This window comes from Jaculus jaculus, chromosome 1 (assembly GCF_020740685.1).
Source record: "Jaculus jaculus isolate mJacJac1 chromosome 1, mJacJac1.mat.Y.cur, whole genome shotgun sequence".
NCBI classification, from domain to species: Eukaryota; Metazoa; Chordata; class Mammalia; order Rodentia; family Dipodidae; genus Jaculus; species Jaculus jaculus.
In genome coordinates, this window is record NC_059102.1 from 259,467,547 (window position 1) to 259,491,054 (window position 23,508).

The following is a 23,508-nucleotide window of genomic DNA, read 5'->3' on the forward strand; positions in this document are numbered from 1 at the left end:
TGTTTCTTTTCTGACTACAAAAATCAATGGACTGGGATTGTTTAGAAATATATAAAGGAATATATGAAAGTTGTTCCTTTACAAGTCCAGTCTATCATCTCCTTCCTCTTCTTATACTCCCATCATTCCCAACTTGCATCATAGAATCTGGCATATGGAAAATATGCAGTCAGTGATCACTGAATAATCTAATGATGACTGATACATAAATTAATACTGATTATGATGAAATATATTTTTAACACTTATTAAGCATGTGAACCAGACAATGAACCTGTCAAAATGTTATTCCATTATTTCTTTGTAGAAATTTGTATGTTTAGAATCTCAGTACTATAGCTCTTGCCTAGCAAGAGGCCCTGGATTCAATCCTCAGTACCATCAAGAAACAACAACAATAAAAAGACTATTAGAAAATGTAGTTATCAAATAACTTAAAGAACAATATGTACAATGTGTCTTTTTCTGTTATAAAATTATAAGCATACACTGCTCTATGTGTTTTATGTGCATAGTACAAAGACTGGAAGGAACAGATCCTAATACTGTTATGTCTCTACATGGTAGGATTATGGATATTTTTTATTTTCTTCTTGCTGCTTCTAAGTTTGTTTGTTATTTTTTTATTTGTTTTTTTTCCAATGCAAGTTTTTTTTTGTTTTTTTTACGTTTTATCTATTTATTTGAGAGAGTGAGAGAGAAAGGGGCAGACAAAGAGAGAGAGAGAGAGGAAGAGGGAGGGAGCAAATCGGAGTGCCAGGGCCTCCAGCCACCACAAATGAACTCCAGATGCATGCGCCACCTTATACATTTGGCTTACATGGGTCCTGAGGAATTGAACTGAGGTCCTTTAGCTTTGCAAGCAAATGCTGTAACTGCTAAGCCATCTCTCCAGTCCCCCCCCCCTTTTTTTATTTTTATTTATTTATTTGAGAGCGACAGACACAGAGAGAAAGACAGGTAGACGGAGAGAGAGAGAATGGGCGCGCCAGGGCTTCCAGCCTCTGCAAACGAACTCCAGATGCGTGCGCCCCCTTGTGCATCTGGCTAACGTGGGACCTGGGGAACCGAGCCTCGAACTGGGGTCCTTAGGCTTCACAGGCAAGCGCTTAACTGCTAAGCCATCTCTCCAGCCCCCCCCGCCCTTTTTTTAAAGTAGGGTTTCATTCTAGCCCAGGCTGACCTGGAATTCACTATGCAGTCTTAGGGTAGCCTTGAACTCATGGGGATCCTTCTACCTTTGCCTCCCAAATGCTGGGATTAAAGGTGTGCGCCATGACACCTGTTTTAAGTATTTAAAAGAAATATTTTATTTACCTATTATTTATTTATTTGTGTGTGAGAGAGGGCAGAGGGAGGGAAAGAATGGACATGCCAGGGCCTCTTTCCACTGCAAAGGAATTCCAGATACATGCCCACTTTGTACATTTGGCTGTATGTGGGTACTGGGAAACCAAACTCAGGCTGTCAGGCTTTGCAAACAAGTACCTTTAAGCACTGTGTAATCTCCCCAACTCTGCTTCTGAGTTTTATATGATGGTCACATTTTTCTTTGTATAACAAGTTTTTTTAAGTTGTCTTAGAAGAGTAATACTCTTTTTGTTGTTGTTGTTGCTGTTTTTCAAGGTAGGGTCTTGCTCTAACCCAGGCTGACATGGAATGAAGAATAATACTCTTAAATCATTCCCTTTCAACAATCTTCTCTGGTATTTAAAACAACAACAACAAAACACCAAAGATTTGAGAGATGAACTAATTAAAAAATAAAGTTTAAAAAAAAACTAAGCAAATCATTACTATTCTTAATGAAGAAAGGGCAATGTTCACAGAAGAATTAAAACAACCGCTCCAGTTGGAGGAACAATCCAATTTGTGTATGTAGACTGCTTCATGACTGAAGAACAAGTTAATTCCTTTTATTTGAGGTCAATATGCATAAGCACTGGCTGTATGTAATCTCATATCTGCAAACTTAATTTTCCCTTGGTCATCAAACAAATAGGAAATAAATTTTAATCTAGATAATAAATCCTACTGGGCTAGCTCGAAATAACTTAATTATTAAAAAGCAGTACCAAAGACCAGCTAGCAGCTTTCCAAAGGACTGCTAGCATTACAACAAAAAGAGGGAAGGATTCGTTTTCTAAAAGACTAGAGATATAATAACAAGATACAATGTTTTAGAATTCTCTACCAAACAACCTCTGCACATGTAAGTCTCTTTAAAATTTAGTAATTACAAAAAAATAATTTTCCAGCAATGAAGGTGATCAAATAATGTCATCAAATGACCTCGGAGGTGCTAGATTTAAAAACACAGTATGTAGTAGCATGTACTATAATCTAGTTTGGATGTGGGCTGGAGAGCTGGCTCACTGGTTAAGGTGCTTGTCTACAAAGGCTAACAACCTGGGTTTGACTACCTAGTACCCACATAAAGCCAGATGCACAAAGTGGCACATGCACCTGGAGTTTGTTTGCAGTGGCTGGAGGTCCTGGCATACTTATTCTCTCTTCTCTCCCTCTCTCTCTCTCTTTCTCTGCTTGAAAATAAATTTTAAAACAATTTTAAAAGATGCTTGTATGCAACTTTTAAGAATCAATGGACCAATTTTCACTTTCATGGTCTCTATGCTAAGATGGATACTTTTAAATGAACACCTACTAGCTGATTAAAAGTTTCTTGAGGGGTTGGAGAGCTTAGCAGTTAAGGTGCTGTGAAGCCTAAGGACACAGGTTCGATTCCCCAGTACCCAAGTAATCCAGACACATGGAAGTCAACATGCTCTCTGGAGCTCATTTGCAGTGGCTAAAGGCCCTGGCATTCTCATTCTGTGTGTGTGCAAGTAATAAATAAATTAAAAAATAAAAAATTAAAGTTTCTTGAAAGAAAAGTCATTTTGGTAGTATATTTGAGAACATCCCTTTCCTTAAGGACACTATTAGATATACAATTTGCAAATACTGTCATTTTAAGTGTAGGGCTGGTCTCTAAGTATTCCTAGATCCACATCTAGTGAATTCAAAGTCCACCTCTTAGACATTTTTTTTTTAAATTTTTATTTATTTGAGAATGACAGACACAGAGAGAAAGACAGATAGAGGGAGAGAGAGAGAATGGGCGTGCCAGGGCTTCCAGCCTCTGCAAACGAACTCCAGATGCGTGCGCCCCCTTGTGCATCTGGCTAATGTGGGACCTGGGGAACCGAGCCTCGAACCGGGGTCTTTAGGCTTCACAGGCAAGCACTTAACCGCTTAACCGCTAAGCCATCTCTCCAGCCCCACCTCTTAGACATTTGACAAGGTATCTGACTTGGGTACCAAAGTGCCTACTAAAAGCCACTGAGTATCCTTACCGTGAAATAAAACTGTTCTGTCTCCTGCTGGTTGGCTCTTCTCTTAGCAATGCTGGGCTTGCTCATGAATGTTTCTGACACTGTAGATTTGACAGATTCCATGGAGTTGCTGTACTGGAAGCAGTCAGACACATCAAAGTCCTCCACAGTCACAATGTCCTGGATGGTCTGCAGGGTAGCCTCCATTGTTTTTTTTACCTATAACCACAAGGGCCAACATGATGAAGAGGGACAGGCTGTAAAATTTCAAGTGATGGAGAAGCTTGGAGGCATGGGAGTGGGAGTGAGATGTGGAAGGAAGGAGGAGGCCAGCAGAGCTTACAGCTCTACTTTTCATTGCATGGTGCCAAGTAAGTGCTAAACACCATACGAACTCTGCTACCGCATGCTGCTCTCTCCACTGAAGACCTATAAAGCCCTACCTGCCTTGTGCTATGTACTTGACTCAGCTCTTTTTACTGTTTTCTCTTAAAATTTAATACTAGCTCTTGTTGCAATAAAAGTGCTAAAGAAGGGCTGGAGAGATGGCTTAGCAGTTAAGGTGTTTTCCTGCAAAGCCAAAGGATCCCAGTTCAATTTTCCAGGACCCACGTAAGCCAGATGCACAAGAGGGTGCATGCACCTGGACTTCGTCTGCAGTGGCTACAGACCCTGGCGCGCCCATTCTCTCTCACTCTCAAATGAATAAATAAATAAATAAACATTTAAAAAATGTAAAAAAAAAAAGTGCTAAAGAACAGAAAATACAACAAATGCAAACCAGCCCTATCCTATGAAGAGCTGGTTAAAACACACAGTGGCCTTGGCGCTAACATATTCCAGGTTGTTTCAAAACTTTTAACAAATCAATGAATTTGCTTCTCTGCTTACAAACGCAGACCCAACCCCAGTCCTGAGAAAAGGCTTATTGTGATAAAAGGTAAGAAGCCATCTGAGTACACCAGAAAGCTGGATCATCAAATAAATTGCCCTACTGAACTGGTTATTAAACGAAATTCTGTTGGGCTTAATAGAAAGTCACCCTTTCCTAGGAGGATAAAAAGGTTTGTAGTGTCAAAGTCAAAGGTCTTTGTTTGTTTGAAAATGCTGGAAAAAGCCAGGCATGAGTGGGTCATTTCAGAGACAAAATATTGTTCACATAGCTGCCAAGTGCCATTTTGATTAAATGAGTAGCAGGGGGTGGGGGAAAGAGCATTTTGTAACAGCTCAAAATAGAGCACAACCTTTGGCAATGTAAGAACAATTTCCTGGAGTTCAAGGGCAGGATGTAGCAGGGGAAAGCCTAAGCCTACATGTGGCTAGGAAATCTTTGCAGCAGCCCGGACATTCCCTGCACGCTTCCTCCACCTGCTCCTAGATGGGCCGTAGCAAGCATTCAACAGGGAAGACAGTGGCTCTGAGCCTCCTAGAAAGGAAACTCACCTCTTCATTCTCAATCTTCAGAGTGGATAAGCGAGACTGCAATTGTTGGCATCTCTGTACCAATTCGCTCTGCACAGGCTGCTGGGCGCAGAGCTGGGAAGCCTGCCAGAAGAAAGCAGCACCAGGTCAGGAAAAGGACACAGCTCTTCTGGTGGGTTCAGAGTTCTCACTACTGCTCATAAAATTGTTCACATCATACTGTACTCCAACTACTGAAAGGCCTGCAGCTTCTATGTGTACAGAAAACCCAAAGCCAGCGTGCATGGACCTCTTTTAGGATCTCACAGCACATTAAAAGAAAGAGGCGGGGGATCTGTTTAGAAGCATCAGGTTTCTTTCTTTGGAGCCCATATGCAGGCCAGTGGCTGGTAGGGGCAGGTCTAATAGGGTGCACAGCTCAGCTTCATGGAAGGCTAAGGAGGCTGGAAAAGAGTGCCTCAGGCAGCCTCAGCTCCAGAAACCCAGTGCTTACTTAGCACAGTGAGGATTTCCAGCTAATGGTCCAAGTGGCCACCTCTCCAGACCTCCCCCTCCCACTTCATATATGGGAGTGGAAGCAAGAGAGAAGTGGGCCAGGAAGCTAACCTGCTGCTACTGGCAGCCAGCATATTTATAAATTCGGGCCGTGCATGAGAGCTTTGACTGAAAGGGAGAGAAGGAGAGAGAGAGAGAGAGAGAGAGAGAGAGAGAGAGAGAGAGAGAGAGAGAGAGAGAGATATCACTGGAGGCCAGGAGTAAGTTTACTGGCTATGCTAGAGAGCCCCAGAAGCATGGATTCTGGTGGAATTTGACATCTTCTGAAGAGCTACTATTTTACCCTACTACATATATGTGGGAAAGGATTTTCTGCAATCTTTCCTCTCCCCTCCAATTACTACTAACTAGCTTTTCCCAGTATGAAGGGAAAGCTATCCACTATGTCCTGATAGGAGTGTGGCTGTGACATGAGGTCACTCAGTCCTCAGTATAATTGATGAGAAGCAGAAGGCTGGGAGAGTTGGGAGTTAGGACCCATGTGGAAGTAGCACCTGTCACCTTGCTACCATGTGTCCTTTAACTTTCACTGGAAGAGAGACATCTGGAGAGAACTGGGATCCTTTGTCCTTAACAAAGAGAGGGCACATTCACATGCGTGTGGACCATTCTTTTGCTTGCAAGATAAAACTCTCCTCAAATGAGGGGAACTAAGACTTGACCTTTTCCTCATTGACATCTAAGCTCCCAACTTATTTGAATTCTTCCCAGCTGAGAGGCTGGCCCAAGATCCAGAGAGAGTGGATTTCACCCTGGCTCTTTGATAAGTAGACACAATGGAGAAAGCTTTGGTGGCTAGAATGGGTAGTGCTAAGAATGAAATGTCAGTCTTGGGCTGCCTGATGTCACCAGTCAGGCATTCAGGGCCCCTCAAGCCTCTGGGGCACCAAGAATGTAGTCAGGCACCAACTATCAATGCATCTTGCTGCACATGGCATTAATTCATGTGCTGGACCCAAGAACAGTGTGGAGCCTTGGCCAATTTCAAGGCTTCCAGTTAAAATGCCATATGAACTTTTCCAACAGTTCAAGGATTTCTAGGAACCTCCTACTTGTTGCCTCCACATCTACAATCCATGAAGATACAGACAGACTGGCTGAGGCATCAAGAATGACTTGCCTTATGTCTTTGTATTTCACACAGTGACAAAAGTGAAGCCAGAATCTACAACCTCTGGGGGCTCTAGGCTCCTGCCTGTGTCAGCCATTAATGAAGCTGTATCACATGGAGCGAGTACCCAAGCAAAAGAATGAGCTGTTGATTTTAAAGACACCCAAGCTTAATGGAGAGGGATGATGGAAGAAAAACAATTTATAAGCCTGTTCCTTTAAGAAGTAGCAGAGCTGCTGATTTATGTGTGCTTTGCCAGTGATCCTCTGCCAGGGTACAAGGAAATGCATTCCAGCTGTGCTCTGCAGTATGGAAATATGGTTCTGACAGGGTGAAGAGGGAGCCTTAGTACCCAACATCTGGATTCCCCCTTCATGGAGACAAGCTGCTCGGCTCAGAAGCCAACTCAATTAACACCAGAAAATCCATCAGTCCACTCAGCTAATCCCGGAGCTCCACTGATTCTTGGGAAGGACTCAATGGCAGCTGGAGAAAGGGCTTCTTAATGTTTGGCGGCATCCCTGCCCCCACTCTGACTGAGCATATACTTCTGTCTTGCTCTCCCTTCTGCTTGTATGCTGACATCTTAGCCACAGCAGTGGAAACACATTGTAAGAGGCTTAGTTTTTCCCAAAAAGGAAGAAGTCAAACTGCTTTTTTTTAAAAAAATTTTTGGTTGTAGGATAGAAGTATACTACTAAGTTGTGGCCTAGTGATGACAGTGAATTGTCTGATAATATGGCCACAGTTGTCATTCTTGAGCAAGGTTCTAAGAGTCTAGATGCTAATTTCAAGGGAGGTACTTTTCCTGGTGAGGAAACACTGCTATTTGGCCCCTTACCATTCACTTCTCCACTTGTTAACTTCTGTCTGACTGCCCTCTGGAAGAACCACTCACTCCGCAACTCAAGACAAACTGCTTTGGATGGAGCATGTGACCAAGACCCAAGTTAATGGACACCCAACCACAGTGAGAGCTCAGGGATGGAAACATCACCCAGTCCAAAACCAACAAAACACAGAGAGACCTTTACAGGGTCTTTGCGAAGAGAAAGAGATACTTTCTCCATTAGAGCTGAACCCTTAAGTGAGTGAGGTCTTCCTCACCTCTGTTATGATGAACGCCAGTCTGAGAATGCTCCGAGAGGCAGAGAAAAACCAAGTCTTGGCAAAACTCTTGCTTCCAATCCAACCATGCCTGAAAGTCCATCCCGATAGTTTCTGTCACATCAGCCCACATATCCCCTGTGATAAGTGAAATGGTGGAGCCTGCCTGCAGGAGTGAGGCCCACTGATTTGGATGCACCACCACCAGAAGTAAAATCAAAAACCTGGGAGCAATGAAAAGCAAGGCGCTTCTCTACTCTTGCCATATTTGCACCCTTCTTATTCTAGTCATTGGAGGTGAAGAATCTGCCGGAACCACCAGATTCATGCCCCTCTACTTGGATAATGAAGATCAAGCTTTTGGATGGCATCTTGGTCTCTGCCCTTTCTGCAGCCATTTGTGTTTTGTTTAAAGCACAAGTGAAACTATACCATTTATCACATTTTCTAAACCCAGGAGAAAGATCTTTCAGAATTCTGTCAAGTGACAAAAAGATCTCATCACTCCTCTGCGTAGCCTGCCCTCCCCACTGATGTCTCTGGGGCCTGGCTCCCCTTTTACATCTTCCAGCCTTAACACTGGGAATCCTGTTCTCTGACTTTCCCACTTACCATCCTGAGCAGCAGGTGGTTTTTAGAATATAGAAGCTGACCCTTCCCCTATGTTTATAATTCACTCTTTCCCAACTCCAGCTACTTCAGTCAACAGACTAAGCTTCCTAAGAACTCCAACCTCCGAGGTAGACTAGTGTGGGAAGAATAGGTACCCAGGGGCTCTTGGCAGAACGAATGCACCTCATTTGCCTGACAAGAAGCCTTTCCCCCCATGGATAATGCAGCCTCTGTAGCAAAGCTATGTATAAGTCAAGTATGTTCAAGTCCTTGGAGGGGAAGGGGCTGTTAGGATGGGGAAGGGCCTTACCATATCCCCCATGTGAGGCTGGAACTCAAACTTCATAGGGGGACAGAAAACATTGTTGTACATCTCCATGAGGCGTTGCTTATCGCTGATGGCATCCAGGTTTTCTACTGCATTTTCGATGGCATCCAGACCCTCATGCTTGGATTGTTCCAGATTTAACTCAGCAGACAGGAAGGTGCGCAGGGCCCGGTTCAGGCTAGCATGGTAGCCTAGGTCACAACACTGCTGTGGAAAGGAGAAGGCACATGAACATTCCACAGACAGCTCAAAGGGAGGTGGTCCTCAGGGCACGCCTGACCACATTAAGGTAACTGAATGCAGTAGAAGGAAAGGTAACAGCTTTCTGAGACATGGGTGAGATGTCTCAGTTCTTACCTCCCAGGTCAGTGTTTAGAGGTCACACCTTGGAAAGTGCCGAGGGGGCTAGGTGGAAGAGCCTCGACAAGGAACCAATGACATGAGTTAATCAAGGGCTGCTCAGCACTATTCCATGATTCCAAGAAGAGCTGACAGTTTAAGAATTCTGTTCTATTTTCAGATTATCTGGGGTGGCATTATGACAAAATTCAACAACAATGCAGCCTGCCAACCATTCCCTGAAAATTGCTATGGTTAAGTTCTACATACTAAGCATGCCAGCCCATTGCAACATTCATGGGTTAAAAATCCATAGTGCTGGGCTGGGGAGGTGGTTTAGTGGTTAAAGGCGCTTGTTTACAAAGCCTGCCAGTCCAGATTTGATTCCCTAGTACCTACATAAAGCCAGATTCACAAAGTGGTGCATGCATCTGGAGTTTTTTTGCAGTGGCTAGAGGCCCTGATATGCCCATATTCCCTCTCATTCTCTAACAAATAAATAAAAATATTAAAAAAATTAAAAATCGGGAGTGTTACAACAGCAGTAAATCTACACATTCAGCTCTTGGCATGTGGAAGAGCATGGAAGGCTGATTCTGAGTCAAGGACATCAACCTCTAGCATTCTGGAATAAGCCTGAGCAGCAGAGTAGAAAGGCTGTACTAAAGTACTTGTCTGACAGAAACAATGTTCATAATATGAACAAATTCTAAATGTGTTACTTTTACCATGTAATGGGCTCTGATTTTTCTATAGCAAAAATGAAAAGAAAAAAAAATTCTGTGGCACTGGGGAGATGACTCAGTGGATAAGAGCACTTATGATATAAACATGGGGGTACGGGAGGGTCTAAGATTCCCTGAGTTCAATGCTCTACATACATGGCTGGGTATGGCTATGCACACCTTTAACCCTAGTCCTGTGAGAGGTGGAGACCAGAGAATCATTGGGACTTGCTGGTCAGCTGGGTTCAGTGAGAGATCGTATTTCAAGAACACACACCAATGAAGAGTAGAGGCCACCCAATGTTCTTTGACCTCTACATGTGTGTACATGGGTGGGTGCACATATCTGCACATAAATATGCATACACCAAACATATAGCCTCCCACCCACACACACACGCTATAAAAGGAGCTGTGGGTGCTGGTAATGTAGATTGGTTGGGAGAGTGCCTGCCTAGCAAGAATGAGGTCCTGGGTTCAATCCCCAGCACTGCATAAACTGGGCGTGGTGATATTCTCCTACAACCCCAGAACCCAGGAGGTGGAAGAATGATCAGACATCCAAGGTTTTCCTTGGTTATGAACCAAGTCTGAAGCCAGTCTGGGATAGGTGACACCTTGTCTCAAACAAAAACCAGCAATGGAGTCAGAATCAAGCTACCTTGGCAAAGCTACCCCAACCCCTAAGCCTGTCTCCTCAGACGTGAACAAGCTAGTGCTTTTCAAGCTAAAGACCAGAGCTCTCTAGTCAGCACTCAGACTATCCTTGACAAGAGCAACTCAATTAGTAGGACTTAGAGCTTTTGAATCTCTCCTTCAACCAAAGACCACCCTGGTCATTTTTCCCTTTAACAAACTGGGATTTTATATAAGGACTGGTTTGAAAGAAAAATTCTGTGTTAAAGAAAAGGTGTGAAGAATCCTTGGACTAATGTTATCTCTGAGGCTGTTCTCAGCAACAGCATTTTGTAACAGTGTGATACTCCCTATCCCTCCAAGAGAGACCCAAAGATCCAAATTCCTTGGTCATCAATCATCACCTGTATTGTTTAAGCAGCTTTGATGTCCAGAGCCTGAGAAGTAATGTCAGAGAAAAATCCATGGATAGAGTAAGACCATCTGCCTGATTGTAATTTCACTGCATAAATCATCAGCAAATTAATCCCCCCTCAGCCTTTCCTCTCATCACGATCACATCAAGAACAGTAACTATTGGAGAAGAAAAAGCATGTGACAGGTCTTCTTGTCCCTGGCATCTGACAAGAAGCTCGGCAGTGGAGCATACACTGGGCTGAGCTCTGGGTTCAGTGCCAACAGGCTCTGGCAGGTGCCTGGCTTCAGCAGAGTAACAGCAGTTACTGCAAAAGTACAGCCAGAGGATGAAAAGACATTCAGTTCATTCGAGGGGAGTGGGGGTTGGGGACAGCAAATGGAAGCTAGACAAAGGCGGCTGATTGGGACGCTGCACGTGCAGGGGCCCGTCCTCCTCTGAGAGCTGCTGCAGAACTCACCAGGCTGCCCTTGAACTTGTGCATATCCTTCTGCCTAGCTCTCTGTAGACCCTGAGATAAACTCTACGCCTGTAGGTCAAGTAGTCAGAAGAAATGTCACCCACAGTATAGTACCGAGTGGAAGGGGGAGGGAGAGCTAAGAGGAGTCAGGGTGCCCTTCAGAGATCTTTGTTTCCTCTCTAGTCTCACTACTTCTATACTAATTCTCACTCTTATCTTACAACAGCATCCATCTGTCTCACTGTCCTAGAATCCAATTTAAAAAAATATATGTATTTTAAATATTTATTTATTTATATTTATTTATTTAAGAGAGAGAAGCAGAGAAAGAGAGGGAGGGAGGAAGGGAGAGAGAGGGGAAAAAAGAGAGAGAGAGAGAGAGAGAATGGGCACACCAGGGCCTCCAGCCACTGCAAATAAATTCCAGATGCATGCGCCACCTTGTGCATCTGGCTTATGTGTGTCCTGGGGAACTGAAGCTAGATCCTCTGGCTTTGCAGGCAAGGGCCTTAACCACTAAGCCATCTCCCCAGCCTCTAAAATCCAACTTTTATTATACTCCTGTTAAATAATCTTAAAATACTCTCCTCCCAAGAGAAAATCCACTTTCCTCAATTTGCACATGTGAAGAAATGCTTCTGTTCAACCGGAATGTTTGCTATATGCCCGGCAGCATGCTAAGGTGTGCTATAAACATTCTACATTTTAATCTTCATAATTACCCCAACGAAGTCAGTATTATTTTATCTTCCAGACTAGCTGCAGCTAAGTGAAGTTAGATAACTTGAGCAAGGTCAGACTGGCAAACTGTAATCCATCTACAGTCTTCCCACTCAACATCAGCTGCCTTTATGTCCTCTTTCAGCCCCTTCTGCTAAGCTCCAATGACATCATTTCTGTTAGCAGGTAGTATAAGAAAAGCCTGGTTCTCTAATCAACAGCTAGCTTAGCCCTTGGAACCTCAGAGAGAGGGAAAGCAGGAGATTCACACGCCGTGGTGAGGTGGGCTGGCAATCCACGTACACACATGGAAATCACCCCAGCAAACAGCACCGCATCCTCCAGCGCACTGACCTCTACCCTTCAGCTAGCTCCTAGCGTTTCTTTTCCTGAAAGGTTCCCTTCCCCTCTCACTTGTTAGAATTGGGCTTAATCTTCAAGATCCAAATTAAATCCTCAGTCTCTGGGAAGCCAGCCAACCTTGCATCCTTAGCCACTATGACACACTGGCCTCCACTTGGAACTACACTCACCCTCAATGTGACCCAGAACACACATCTCCATGGCCAGGCCCTCCATTTCATATCACCCCAACTGGAATGGAAGTGTTTTGAGGGCTCAGCCAGTATCTCCCCTTTATTTACATCGTCCCTGTCAGGCATTCAATAAAGTTTGACTGATTGGTGTGATACGCATGGATTCCAGCCTTTTAGGAAATCATCGACACAGGCTAAATTCTAATCCATGTGGATGCAGCCATGGAAGCTTTTGTTTTGTTGTGCATGGTCTAAGGAAGCAGGTTACTTGCCTAAGGTGCAATGCTGCCTCTATTTGTGTGACCATTCTGTAGCCTCCTTACACATGAGTCAGTGTCTGGTGATCCCCCCACCCTTTTCCATGCCTCTAGTTCACCTCGGGGATTTGGAGTAGGATTTATAGAGCCTTGGCTGTCTACAAAACTGCAGAGGCAAAACTGAACCTTCACTGAAGAGGTACTATCTATTAAGTTAGGTATATGAGAGTTGAGGATTTCTCAGGAAAGCCCATGAGTAAAGGTAAGAAGCTATTTTGCTCACAGTGGGGACAAAGTTTACTTTCCATGGCTTTTGATGAGTTCAATGGTCATACTAGGTTCTCCAAGCCATTTCTGGATTACACAAATGTTTGATGAAACTCTCCCAGGAAAATAAAATTATTATTATTGTTTGTATGAGAGGACATACATGTGGAAGTCAAAGGACATTGAGGTGTCAGTCCTCTCATGTCTACATCCTTTGAGACAGGGTCACTCTTGTTGCTATTTTGCTGTTTGGAAAGCCAGGATGGCCAGCTTTCAAGCTCTGTGATTCTCCTAACACCACCTCTCACTTCTGTAGACTTGTTGGTATTACATGTACAACACTATGTCCAGCTTTAAGTGGATGATAGGGAAACAAAACTCTGATCAGAAGGCTTGTGGAGCAAGTACCTTTAATCTCTGAGCCATCTCCACAGCTCTCAAGAAGTCAAAAGTTTTATAATGTGTGATAGCTCATTAATCCTTTATCATCTGATATTCTTACTCAAAGACTCTAGAGAAGACCTATTGTAGACTGATGGGTGTTTCATATGATCACTGCAAGTTCATACAGAAGAGAAAAATAACTGTCTTTAATAAAATTTCATATTGGGAAAACCAAGTTCTCTCATGTCCAACTTGGGTTCACATGATGTCACAAAGTATCCATGTGCATGGTACCCACAACACTCCAGCTATGCATGGGGACAGTGCCCTGTTCTTCAGTTACTCATCTGTTCCTAGGCTGAGAGACAATGGAGTACAGGCACAGAAAATGACATTCCAATGGGCCTATGGTTCTTAGGTACTATCTTGTAAGCTCAATATGTCTCTGTGGCCTGCAGTCAAGGTGTTCTCACTATCTGGTGCCTCAGTCTGAGCTTAATTCTTACACTACGCTACAAAAAGAAGTTGGTTCTTATGTCAGTGTAATGGTAATGGACTGCAGTAAGAATCCCATGACTTGAAGCAACTTCTAGATACTTTTGAGATCAGGATGTCCAGGCTCCCCTCTCCTGCTTTGTTGTTGGTTCATTGTCACAGGACAGTGCTGCCTCTTTTTGTTGTACAAATCAGCAAAAAAGGCATTAAATTAATGACCTAATGGAAGCAACATGGATGGTGTTCAAAAACATAATGGGGCAAAAGAAATCAGACACAAAAATCATAAACTGTGTCATCTTCATGAATTCATGAATGGGCAACACTAGGCTGTGGTTGAAAGAAGACCTAACAGTGATGTCTTATGGGAAGGGAGGGAATAAGAATTTATTTTCTCAAATGATGAAAATGTGTCTTTCATATTCATATTTTCTCTCTCTCCCTCCCTCCCTCTCTCTCTTCCCTCCTTCCCACTTGGTGGCTGAGTAAAGGTCTCACAACTCATGCCAGTACTGAACTTGTAGTTCTCCTGCCTCCACCTCCCAAGTGCTGGGACTGCAGGAGTGTGCCATCATGACTGGGACAAGGTATTTATTCTGCATCTTGATAAAGGTATGGTTACAAAAGTGCAAAAATTTGTCTGAGCTCTTGAAACTGTAGCACTCAACTTCAGTCATTATATGCAAAATTATATATTAAAAGAATATTTGAAAGACATAAAATTAAACAGCAAATCTTGGCTTAGGGGATCATCCTCTTCTTGTTTTTCAATGTATTATGTGCTTATCTACATATTATTACTTAAGGTAAAATGTGTCTTGATTCCCATCCTTCTGGATCTTAAAGACCTTCCTCTGCTCTTAATATAGTGACCTTCACATTAATTTTAAACATTTTTTTAAAATTTATTTATTTATTTGAGAGCGACAGACACAGAGAGAAAGACAGATAGAGGGAGAGAGAGAGAATGGACGCGCCAGGGCTTCCAGCCTCTGCAAACGAACTCCAGACACGTGCGCCCCCTTGTGCATCTGGCTAACGTGGGACCTGGGGAACCGAGCCTCGAACCGGGGTCCTTAGGCTTCACAGGCAAGCGCTTAACTGCTACGCCATCTCTCCAGCCCTTCACATTAATTTTTAAATCAGCTCACAGGAAGAAATACATCTTGAATACACAAACATACATACACACACACACATGCTATTGCCATCACCTATGGTAAACAAACATACACACACATACCTGACATAAAAGTTTCATAGATTAAAGCTTAGCCATACACTAGGGTGGTACATTCTGGCAGTGGCTCCCCCTTTCAAGTCTGGACTATTCATTTGAAACAACAGGGCAAACCTATAACTGTGTTTCAGGGCTCCTTTAATAAATTGAGACCCATGGTTTAAAAACCTGGAGTCTATGAATACAGCTCAGGATAAAAACTATTATATATTCCATGTGTACCCCATACAACTTCACCTTATATACTGAACATTTGTGGAGAACAATAGGATTATCAACTTTTTCTGAAAAGAGTGACTAACTTTTCCTTATTCTATACAAAACAAAACTCAAATCCATAAGAAACAACAGACAGAAGAATACATCGCTCATGCCTGGGACCTGCCTATTACCATGAACCTGCTAACTATGCCCTAGACCCATGCCCTTCAGTATTGAAGGCTGGCTGACTTCTTTTCCAGTGCTACTTTACACTACATCTTGTGAAAGACCACTCTTTTTTTAAAATTTAATTTATTTTATTTTTTTAATGAGAGAGCTAGGGAGAGTGAGCGAGCAAGAGAGAACTGGCATGCCAGGGCCTCCAGGCACTGCAAGCATCTCCAGGTGCATGCACCAGCTTATGTGCATGTGCGACCTTGCACGCCTGTGTCACATTGTGTGTCTGGCTTACGTGGGATCTGGAGAGTTAAACATGGGTCCTTAAACTTTGTAGGCAAGTGCCTTAACTGCTAAGCCATCTCTCTAGCTCTCCCCCCTCTTTTTTTAAGTTTGGCTCTTTAAAAAACTTATTTTTATTCATTTATTTACTTGACAAGAGAGGGAGGGAGGGAGGGAGGGAGGGAGGGAGGGAGGGAGGGAGGGAGGGAGGGAGGGAGGGAGGGGAAGAGAGAGACAGAGAGAGAAAGAGAGAGAGAGAGAGGGAGAGATTGGGTGTGCCAGGGCCACCAGCCACAGCAAACGAATTCCAGATGCATGCACTCCCTTGTGCATTGGCTAACATGGGTCCTGGGGAGTTGAATCTGGGTCCTTTGGCTTTGTAGGCTAATGCTTTAACTGCTAAACCATCCTTCCAGCCCAAGTTTGGCTGTTTTTGTAAAAAAAAAAAAAAAAAAAAAAAAATTATTTGTAAGCAGAAAAGGAGAAAATGGGCATGCCAGTGCCTTCTGCTACTGCAAACAAACTCCAAAGGCATGTGCCACTTTGTGCATCTGGCTTTATGTGGGTACTGAGGCATTAAACCTGGACCAGTAGGCTTTATAAGCAAGCACTTTTAACTCATGAGCCAATCTCCATCTGGAAAGTTTGCTTCTAATATGCCATTAGTTAACCATAAAAAAGGTGCAAAATAACTTACTTCTTCTACTGATTATTTAATTATTTATTTCAGAGAGAGAGAAAGGCACTGAGAAAGAGCAATAGTATGTGTGTATGGGAGCCCCAGGGCCTCTTGCCACTGTAAACAAACTCCAGATGCATGTGCCACATTGTGCATCTGGATTTATGTGGGTTCTGGGGCATTGAACCTGGGTGTCGGGCTTTGTAAGCAAGTGCCTTTAACCACTTAGCCATCTCCCTAGCCCCTTACACTGATTTTAAAACACCTGCTCATCCCTGATGAAAGGCCTACAGATTACAAAGGTGTGACTAACACAGCATATCCTCTCTTCTCCCTTGAGGTAAGCATTTTATTAAAACTGGTAAGGACATTCTCTGAGGGCAAAAGAAAGAGGGCAAACTACGAAAAGAGGTGTAGCATTCTGTCTGGTCTAATTTCATTCACTCATTCATTTATTCAGTCACCAAATAAACAAAAGAAAGTGAGCATAAGAAAGAAGTGATTCTTTTCCTCATACTGAGAACAAGCCTCTCCCAACAGCAAGAGCTGCTGTCCCAAGGCAAAGAAAGATCTGGTTTAGGGCTCTGACCTCCACTGTAGGACACTGTTCAGATTGGCATCAACAAGCTGAAAGAATAAAGAGGTACCTGAACAGAGACCAGGGCTCCACTTACCCAGCCAGATGATGATACCCAGGGCACTAAGAGGCTAAAGCCTACTGACTCAAAACTCCCTGGCCGAAGGGAGACAAGAGTTCCCCAGGAAACTCTGATGTGGGCTAGAGTTAAGCACAGCAATCTAGTCCAGGTCTTACGTTTTCTAGGAGTGGGAAGGCAGGAAACAAAACAGTTCCCAAAGAGTTCAGTGGCAAGCCTAGCTTATGGAGCCAGTGATGCAACAGTGAATCTGGGACCAGACCCCGTCTGCCATTACACAGCACAGGAGGCTTGCTTGGGAAGAGACAAGAGCAGGCCAGCACGAACTGTTTGGCCAGTGACTTGCAAAGCCCAGTTGCTGCTGCCAAGAACCAAAAACAAATGTTGGCCTCAGAGAAGGGACTGCTGAAGCCCCAGGGGACTGGACTGCGGGAGCTCAATCAGCTGGCTCCAACCTCCTGCTTTGATGCCTTGAGGGAGATGTGAAAGCGGATATGCTTACGTAGCTTCGCATAGGGCTGACTCAGGGATTGGGCCAGGCTGCTCTTTGTAGACAAGAGACATTCTAAGACTTGAGGGGAATCAAGCGATCCAAGCTAAAACGAACTCAGAAGGCCAAAGACAACAGGTTATGTCTGCAAAATCTATGTTCCTACTTCTTGGCTTTTCTCCATATCTTTATGCCACATTTCAAAAAAGAACAGGCAGTGTTATTGGCATCTGTATACTTTCCGGACAGGACTCTAGTTTGTAGCACACTGCAAACCTATACCTGCAGGGAAGTCGTCTCTTACCTTTCTTGACCACTAACTTCATCTACAAATTAAGACAGCACTGTTTGTCCATAATGGTGATTTGACAATCAAATGAGGGAAACCTGACAAACATTCAGTGCTGCACAAATGTGAAGTGTGACATTCTAACTCTTTACCTCTTGTCGCACACTATGGCATTAAGGACTGTTTCCTGACAGACAGAAGAGCATAGCAGTTGACATGAGTTCAGCTATCAGAAATAGGTGCTAATTTTGTCTGTCATTTATTCCCTCAGGATAAATCACCTAAATTCTCTGAATGTTAATCAATAAAAAAAGAGATGATGCCTTTCTCTCTGTGAGGAGTGAATGAGACCAAGTGTAACGTGTACCTGCCTTACAAGCCCTAATGGATCATGGCTACTATCTCCCTAACTGGGTTCAAAGCACCCCAGATGTCTGAAAAATAGAACTGGTGAATGTGTGACCAGGTGGCTGAAACCAGGGAAGAGGTGCCCCCAGCCCACCCTCCCCAGCTTTAAGTACTTACGTCAATAAGATCAGACAGGTCATGGATGTAGTACTTAAAGACGGACGCGTTGGTGGCTTCCAAAGCCAGTAAATACTCATTCCGGGCTTTAATGGCCTTCAGCTTATTCTCCGTGTACTTGGCTTGGCGCTGAAAAAGAAACAGAAGTTCATTTTTACTTTTTTGTTAAAGGCGATCCTGTTTCCTGAGAGAGATGAAAGAACAGAACATTCAAGAACCATCAGTGTTCTACTCCCTGTGCACGTCTGTTTTAAATTGGGTTCTAATTCTGATTAATGAGATTCAAGGGCATAATGTAGATCAATTCAGGAAAGGTTAATGAGGCTTCCTACTTCAAATGCATGCCCTACTTTGACGGTACCTTCACAGAGCATTTCTTTACCTTTGCTCCGTCACCCTGGAGGAGATATCAGCCACTACCTCTACCCCTGAACACATGGCATCTAAAGTCAAAGCACAAGGTCCACCCCCTCTCCTGACTTTCCAAACCAACAGGAGATTTTACTTGATCTGGAAATGGGTTGGGAAAGGCAGTTCCTATTTCTTGTCAATCTGCTCAAGGTTAAAACCTTGGAGTCCATGTGCCCAAGTTTTCCTAATACCCAGGGTTCCTGCCAAGGCATAGGAAGGGTTCCTTTGGTTATCAGAGCCCAGAGTGCCCTTGTTCAGCTCTTCGTTGATCTTACTGTCAATCTTGCCTTCAGCATATTCCTTCTAGCACTCCAGTTGCCAGAGCACACTTACCTTCTCCTTCATCTTCTCAATCTTCTTCACGGAGCTCCTCCGGACATGTTTCTCCTCTATACGGACATTGGCTGTGGAGTCGGGGGAGCGTGGGGTCTGCCGGTCTTCCTGCTTCACTGATTTGCCAATTTGCTTCTCCTCCTGCTTCTCTGCCTCCTTTAGTTTGCTCTGAGCACTGATGCTGTCGGCATTGTACATGTGATATGTCTTCATGACCTGCAAGACATTCCCCACCCCCACCCTAGAGGTCAAGCCAATGGGGTCAGCTCCATTTTACAGACTAGCAAATCTCAGCTGGACCTTTTCTACACAAAGCAATGGTCTCACTCTTGTGGAGAGGGGGATCATCAGAAATGTAAGGTTCAGAAAATATTATAAATTAAGGACCACACCAAAGTACAGAAAACCAGTAATGGGAATGAGCAAGTGCGGCATGTTAGTGAATGACTGCATGTTTCTTCATCGAGTATTATGGACTCCTATTTATTATCCTTTGTTAAGCACGTCTCTTACACTGGCTCAGTGATTTTTATTGCTTACTTATAATACCTTGAAGACAGAAAATAAGAACACGTCCCTCAGATCTCAAGGGCAAAGGGCAGTGTGGCCTCAGAAGTAGCCTCTACCCCTGTACTGCTCAAATGTACAATGAAGAAGAGGCTACAAAGCTCTCTCTACTGGCCTGCTTCTGTACATGACACACCCTAGCTCACAGCAAGCCTCTCTCATAGGACAGTATCAATGACAACTGCATTTATGAAGACATGGTGTATTCCTGGCTTTGTGGCAGGTACCACACACACATTTGCTCATTCTACCAACTAGAAAAGGATTCTGTGAAGACTGTAGATCTGAACAATTCAGGTAATAGATTGGGAAAGAGTAATATCCACATAGACTATAACTGAGGTTTTCTTTTTCTTTTTCTTTTTTTTTTTTTTTGAGGTAGGGTCTCATTCTAGCCCAGGCTGACTGGAAATTCACTAAGTAGTCTCAGGGTAGACTTGACCTTATGGCGATCCTCTTAGCTCTGCCTCCTGAGTACTGGGATTAAAGGCCTGTGCCACTACACCTGGCTATAACTGAGGTTTTCCACGAATAAAAATACCCTTCCCCCAAAACAGTCATGGTTTAGGATCCAATCTTGTTTCTGAGCAAGAAGGCCAGGAAATGTGAATCTGAGTTTATTCCCAGTCCTACAAATATACTACTTCCAGTCACACAGGGCCTTCCTCTGCTGGAGTGTTCTGTTTCCTCACAAGGAGCCTCCAGACTATGTGGGAGTTAAATGCTTGATAACAAACCAAGCAACTGGCAGCTCAAGAGTGCTGAAAGTCTGACACTGTAAGAGTGCTTTGAGAAGAAACAGAAGTGCACGAGTGGGTATGTGTGTACATGTTTGTGGATGAACAACAGAAGAAAGCAAGGGTTCAATATTAATACTAAGCTTTACCACTTAGTGCATGCTGTGTGTCAGACTTCATGTGTGCCACCTCATTTAGTGTTCACAATAACTTGATGAATGCTGCCGAAATGCAAGTGTATGAGAGCCTTAATTACGTCTCCTTTTAGATACAGAGTATTTTATTATTTCTACTCTGATAAGGAAATGGGCTCAAAGAAATTAACTTTGCTATACAAAGTCACATGGCTAGTAAATGAGTCAGGATTCAAACCTAGGTCCATCTAACTCCAAGCTATATTCTTTTTTTTTTTAATATTCTTTTTATTTATTTATTTAAGAGAGAGAGGAACAGAAGCAGATACAGAGAGAGAGAGAGAGAGAGAGAGAGAGAGGGAGAGGGAGAGAGAGGGAGGGAGAATGGGCACACCAGAGCCTCCAGCCACTGCAAACAAACTCCAGACACATGTGCCACCTTGTGCATCTGCCTTACATGGGTCCTGGGGAACTGAACCGAGGTCCTTTGGCTTCGCAGGCAAATGACTTAACCGCTAAGCCATCTCTCCAGCCCAACTCCAAGCTATATTCTTTTTAAATTTTCTTTTGAGTGTGTGTGTGTGTGTGTGTGTGTGTGTGTGTGTGTGTGTGTAGGCCACAGGTTAATGTCAGGTGTCTTCCTCAATCGCTCTCTACTTTATTATTATTCATTTATTTATTTATTTTGGGTGTCTCACACTGAGTCTACAAGCCTACTGATTTGGTGAGATTAGCCAGCCAGCTACCTAGTTCAAAGAATCATCCGTATCTACTTCCCCAGTGATGGGATTTCAGCTTTCACGTGAGTGGTGGAGATCTGAAGTCAGGCCCTCAAGCTCGCTTGGCAAGCACATCACCATACTACATCATCTCCTCAGCCCCAAAGTCAGCACATTGTTGCCCACTAAGAAGCAGTGACTGCAGAGGACTGGAGCTGAATTAGTTGGGAGGAAAAATAAAAATATGCAAGGGAATATTGAAAATAGAAACTGATTTTATTTAGACACTTTAGTTGGAGTAGTATCTCAGCTAGAGGCTGTTTGGGACTCCAGAGGTCATTTAGCAATGTCTGGACATTGTTTTCACTGCAACTTGGGGTTTCCAGTAGGGAGAGACAAGAATACACAGTACAGTCCCAAAACACAGTTATCTGGTCCAAAATGCGAATGGTGCCAAGATGGAGAAAACATGGAACTCTGTGGGTATATTAGTCTCTTAGGATCATATGGAGTGGAGGAAGGAGTAGAGAGCCAATAAAATGAAGATATATTAAGTTTTAACTACATCTCACTTTAGATGCAAACTATTTTATGTTTCATCTTATTCTGTTTTGCTTTGTTTTCAAGGCAGGGTCTCACTCTAGCCAGGCTGATCTGAAACTCACTCTGTAGCCCCAGGCTGGCCTTGAACTTGAAGCAATCCTGACAACTCAGCCTCTGGAGTGCTTGGACTAAAGGCATGCACCACCACACCTGGTTTGCTTCATCTTGTTCTGAACCTGACATAAGTTCCCACACACAGATCTCATGCTCTGTCAATGGGCCTTTCTCAGTTATCTCAACACCAGGTTCACCAGGCTGGCTCAGCAGCAGGAGGGAAGAAGCTGTTATCCTACTGAAGAAGGGCACATGAGGGGATCCTTTTTCTCTTTTTCACCCAAATGTGAACAAGGAATTCAAGCACGAGAATAAATAATTGCAAAACCAATTATTTTGTAAAGTGATGTTCTATTTTGTGCAGTTCATGTTAAAGAGAACACAATGAATGAACACAGAAGACCAAAGAAATGAGAAGTGTCACAACGTAACAAACAGAATAATCCAATGAACAGTTTATGTTGTTCCTTTCCCCTAAAGAGCTTTCTCATTAACAAGAGCAAAAAGTTTATCTACTCTAAGAAATTAAATTCTTAAGGAACGGCACCGCATCTTTTACAGTTTTTCACAGTTGGGAAATGTCATATATGCTTTACTTCAAAATGAGCAAGCATCTGAAGATTACCAGACACTTCAGGAAAAATTTCCTATTTTCCCAAAATGAGTAAAACCAAAAGCAACAATTTAGAGGAAACAGAGAAGAAAACACTGAAAACAGCCCCAGAGAGATGAATGAGATGGGAACAGCGAGGAGAAACAAGGCCTGGGTGCCCGGAGTGCAAGAGCGGAAGTCGAGAACAATTCAGGCGCTCCTGGCAGTTAAGACTCAAGTGCCTCTCCAAGGAACCTGATCCACCTGTCGACAGACAAGGGCTCTTCTCGCCTCAGTTTTTACTTTTCTGTCCTCCCATATTAAAACTAAATGTCTTGACTTTAGGGATGTCTCTGATTTGTCATTGTATCCTTAGTGCCTAGTATCACTTTCAAACAGATAGCAGAATTGGGGGACAATTAGCTGCTACTGTCCTTAAAGGGCACAGGTGCTGAATATCAGTCTGAAGTAGCTTTGCAATCAGCTGCTGTATCACGTCAAGTGTATGTATGTATGTACGTACAAACATATTAGCATGGAAGCATAAACCCTCCGGGGTGATGACAGTCCCAAAACCTCACTCTCCTTTCTTTCTTGGGTTAAACATTTCCTCGAGTCGTCATCAGCGTGGTTTCTCTGCCTCCCTATTAACTCCTTCCTGTGAAGGTTTCCTGGGCTCTTCCAGACACAGCCTCTGTGTACAACTGAGGCAGAGTTCTTTGAGAAGCGCTGTCCTCTGACTTCAAAGGCATTCCTAAGCATCAGCTAGCACATGAAAGCCACTTACCCTGTGGCTTACAAGCTAGCCAGCTCATTTTATGGGGAAAACTGTGTTGAAGAACGTTTCCTGGGATTGCTCTCTAAACAGCAGCTGTTAGAAGCAGCCCCTAGAACAGAATGCCAAGTCAGGGAATTCAAAGGACTTAGGAAAAAAAAAAAAAAAAAAAAGAGGGTGCAGAGAGTGGCTAGCTACTAATGATGGGACTCTGTGCCTTTTGTCCAAAGGGATCTTCACTCAGAACCACCTGAACTATTTCCTTGGCTTATAAAGCTTAACAGGGTCCTACAGTAGTGCCACCCTCAGATAATTTGTCCCTCCAAACAAATTATCCATG

At 43.5% G+C, this 23,508-nt stretch overlaps 1 protein-coding gene across 5 annotated transcripts in view; it reads right to left on the reverse strand.

Moving 5' to 3' along the window:
• Window positions 1-23,508, reverse strand: part of Srgap2 (SLIT-ROBO Rho GTPase activating protein 2) — a 284,297-nt gene that overhangs the window by 57,852 nt on the left and 202,937 nt on the right. For 3 of the 5 annotated variants that reach the window (XM_004663525.2, XM_004663527.2, XM_045160655.1), the window contains exons 6-10: window positions 18,988-19,203; window positions 18,244-18,372; window positions 8,453-8,677; window positions 4,779-4,880; window positions 3,357-3,554 (exon numbers count right to left, since the gene is read on the reverse strand). In XM_004663525.2, the coding sequence (XP_004663582.2) occupies window positions 3,357-3,554; window positions 4,779-4,880; window positions 8,453-8,677; window positions 18,244-18,372; window positions 18,988-19,203 (870 nt within the window). Of the gene's footprint in view, window positions 1-3,332; window positions 3,555-4,778; window positions 4,881-8,452; window positions 8,678-18,243; window positions 18,373-18,987; window positions 19,204-23,508 lie in introns of those variants that run through there. The other 2 variants (XM_004663526.2, XM_045160664.1) reach the window with 2 other exon arrangements.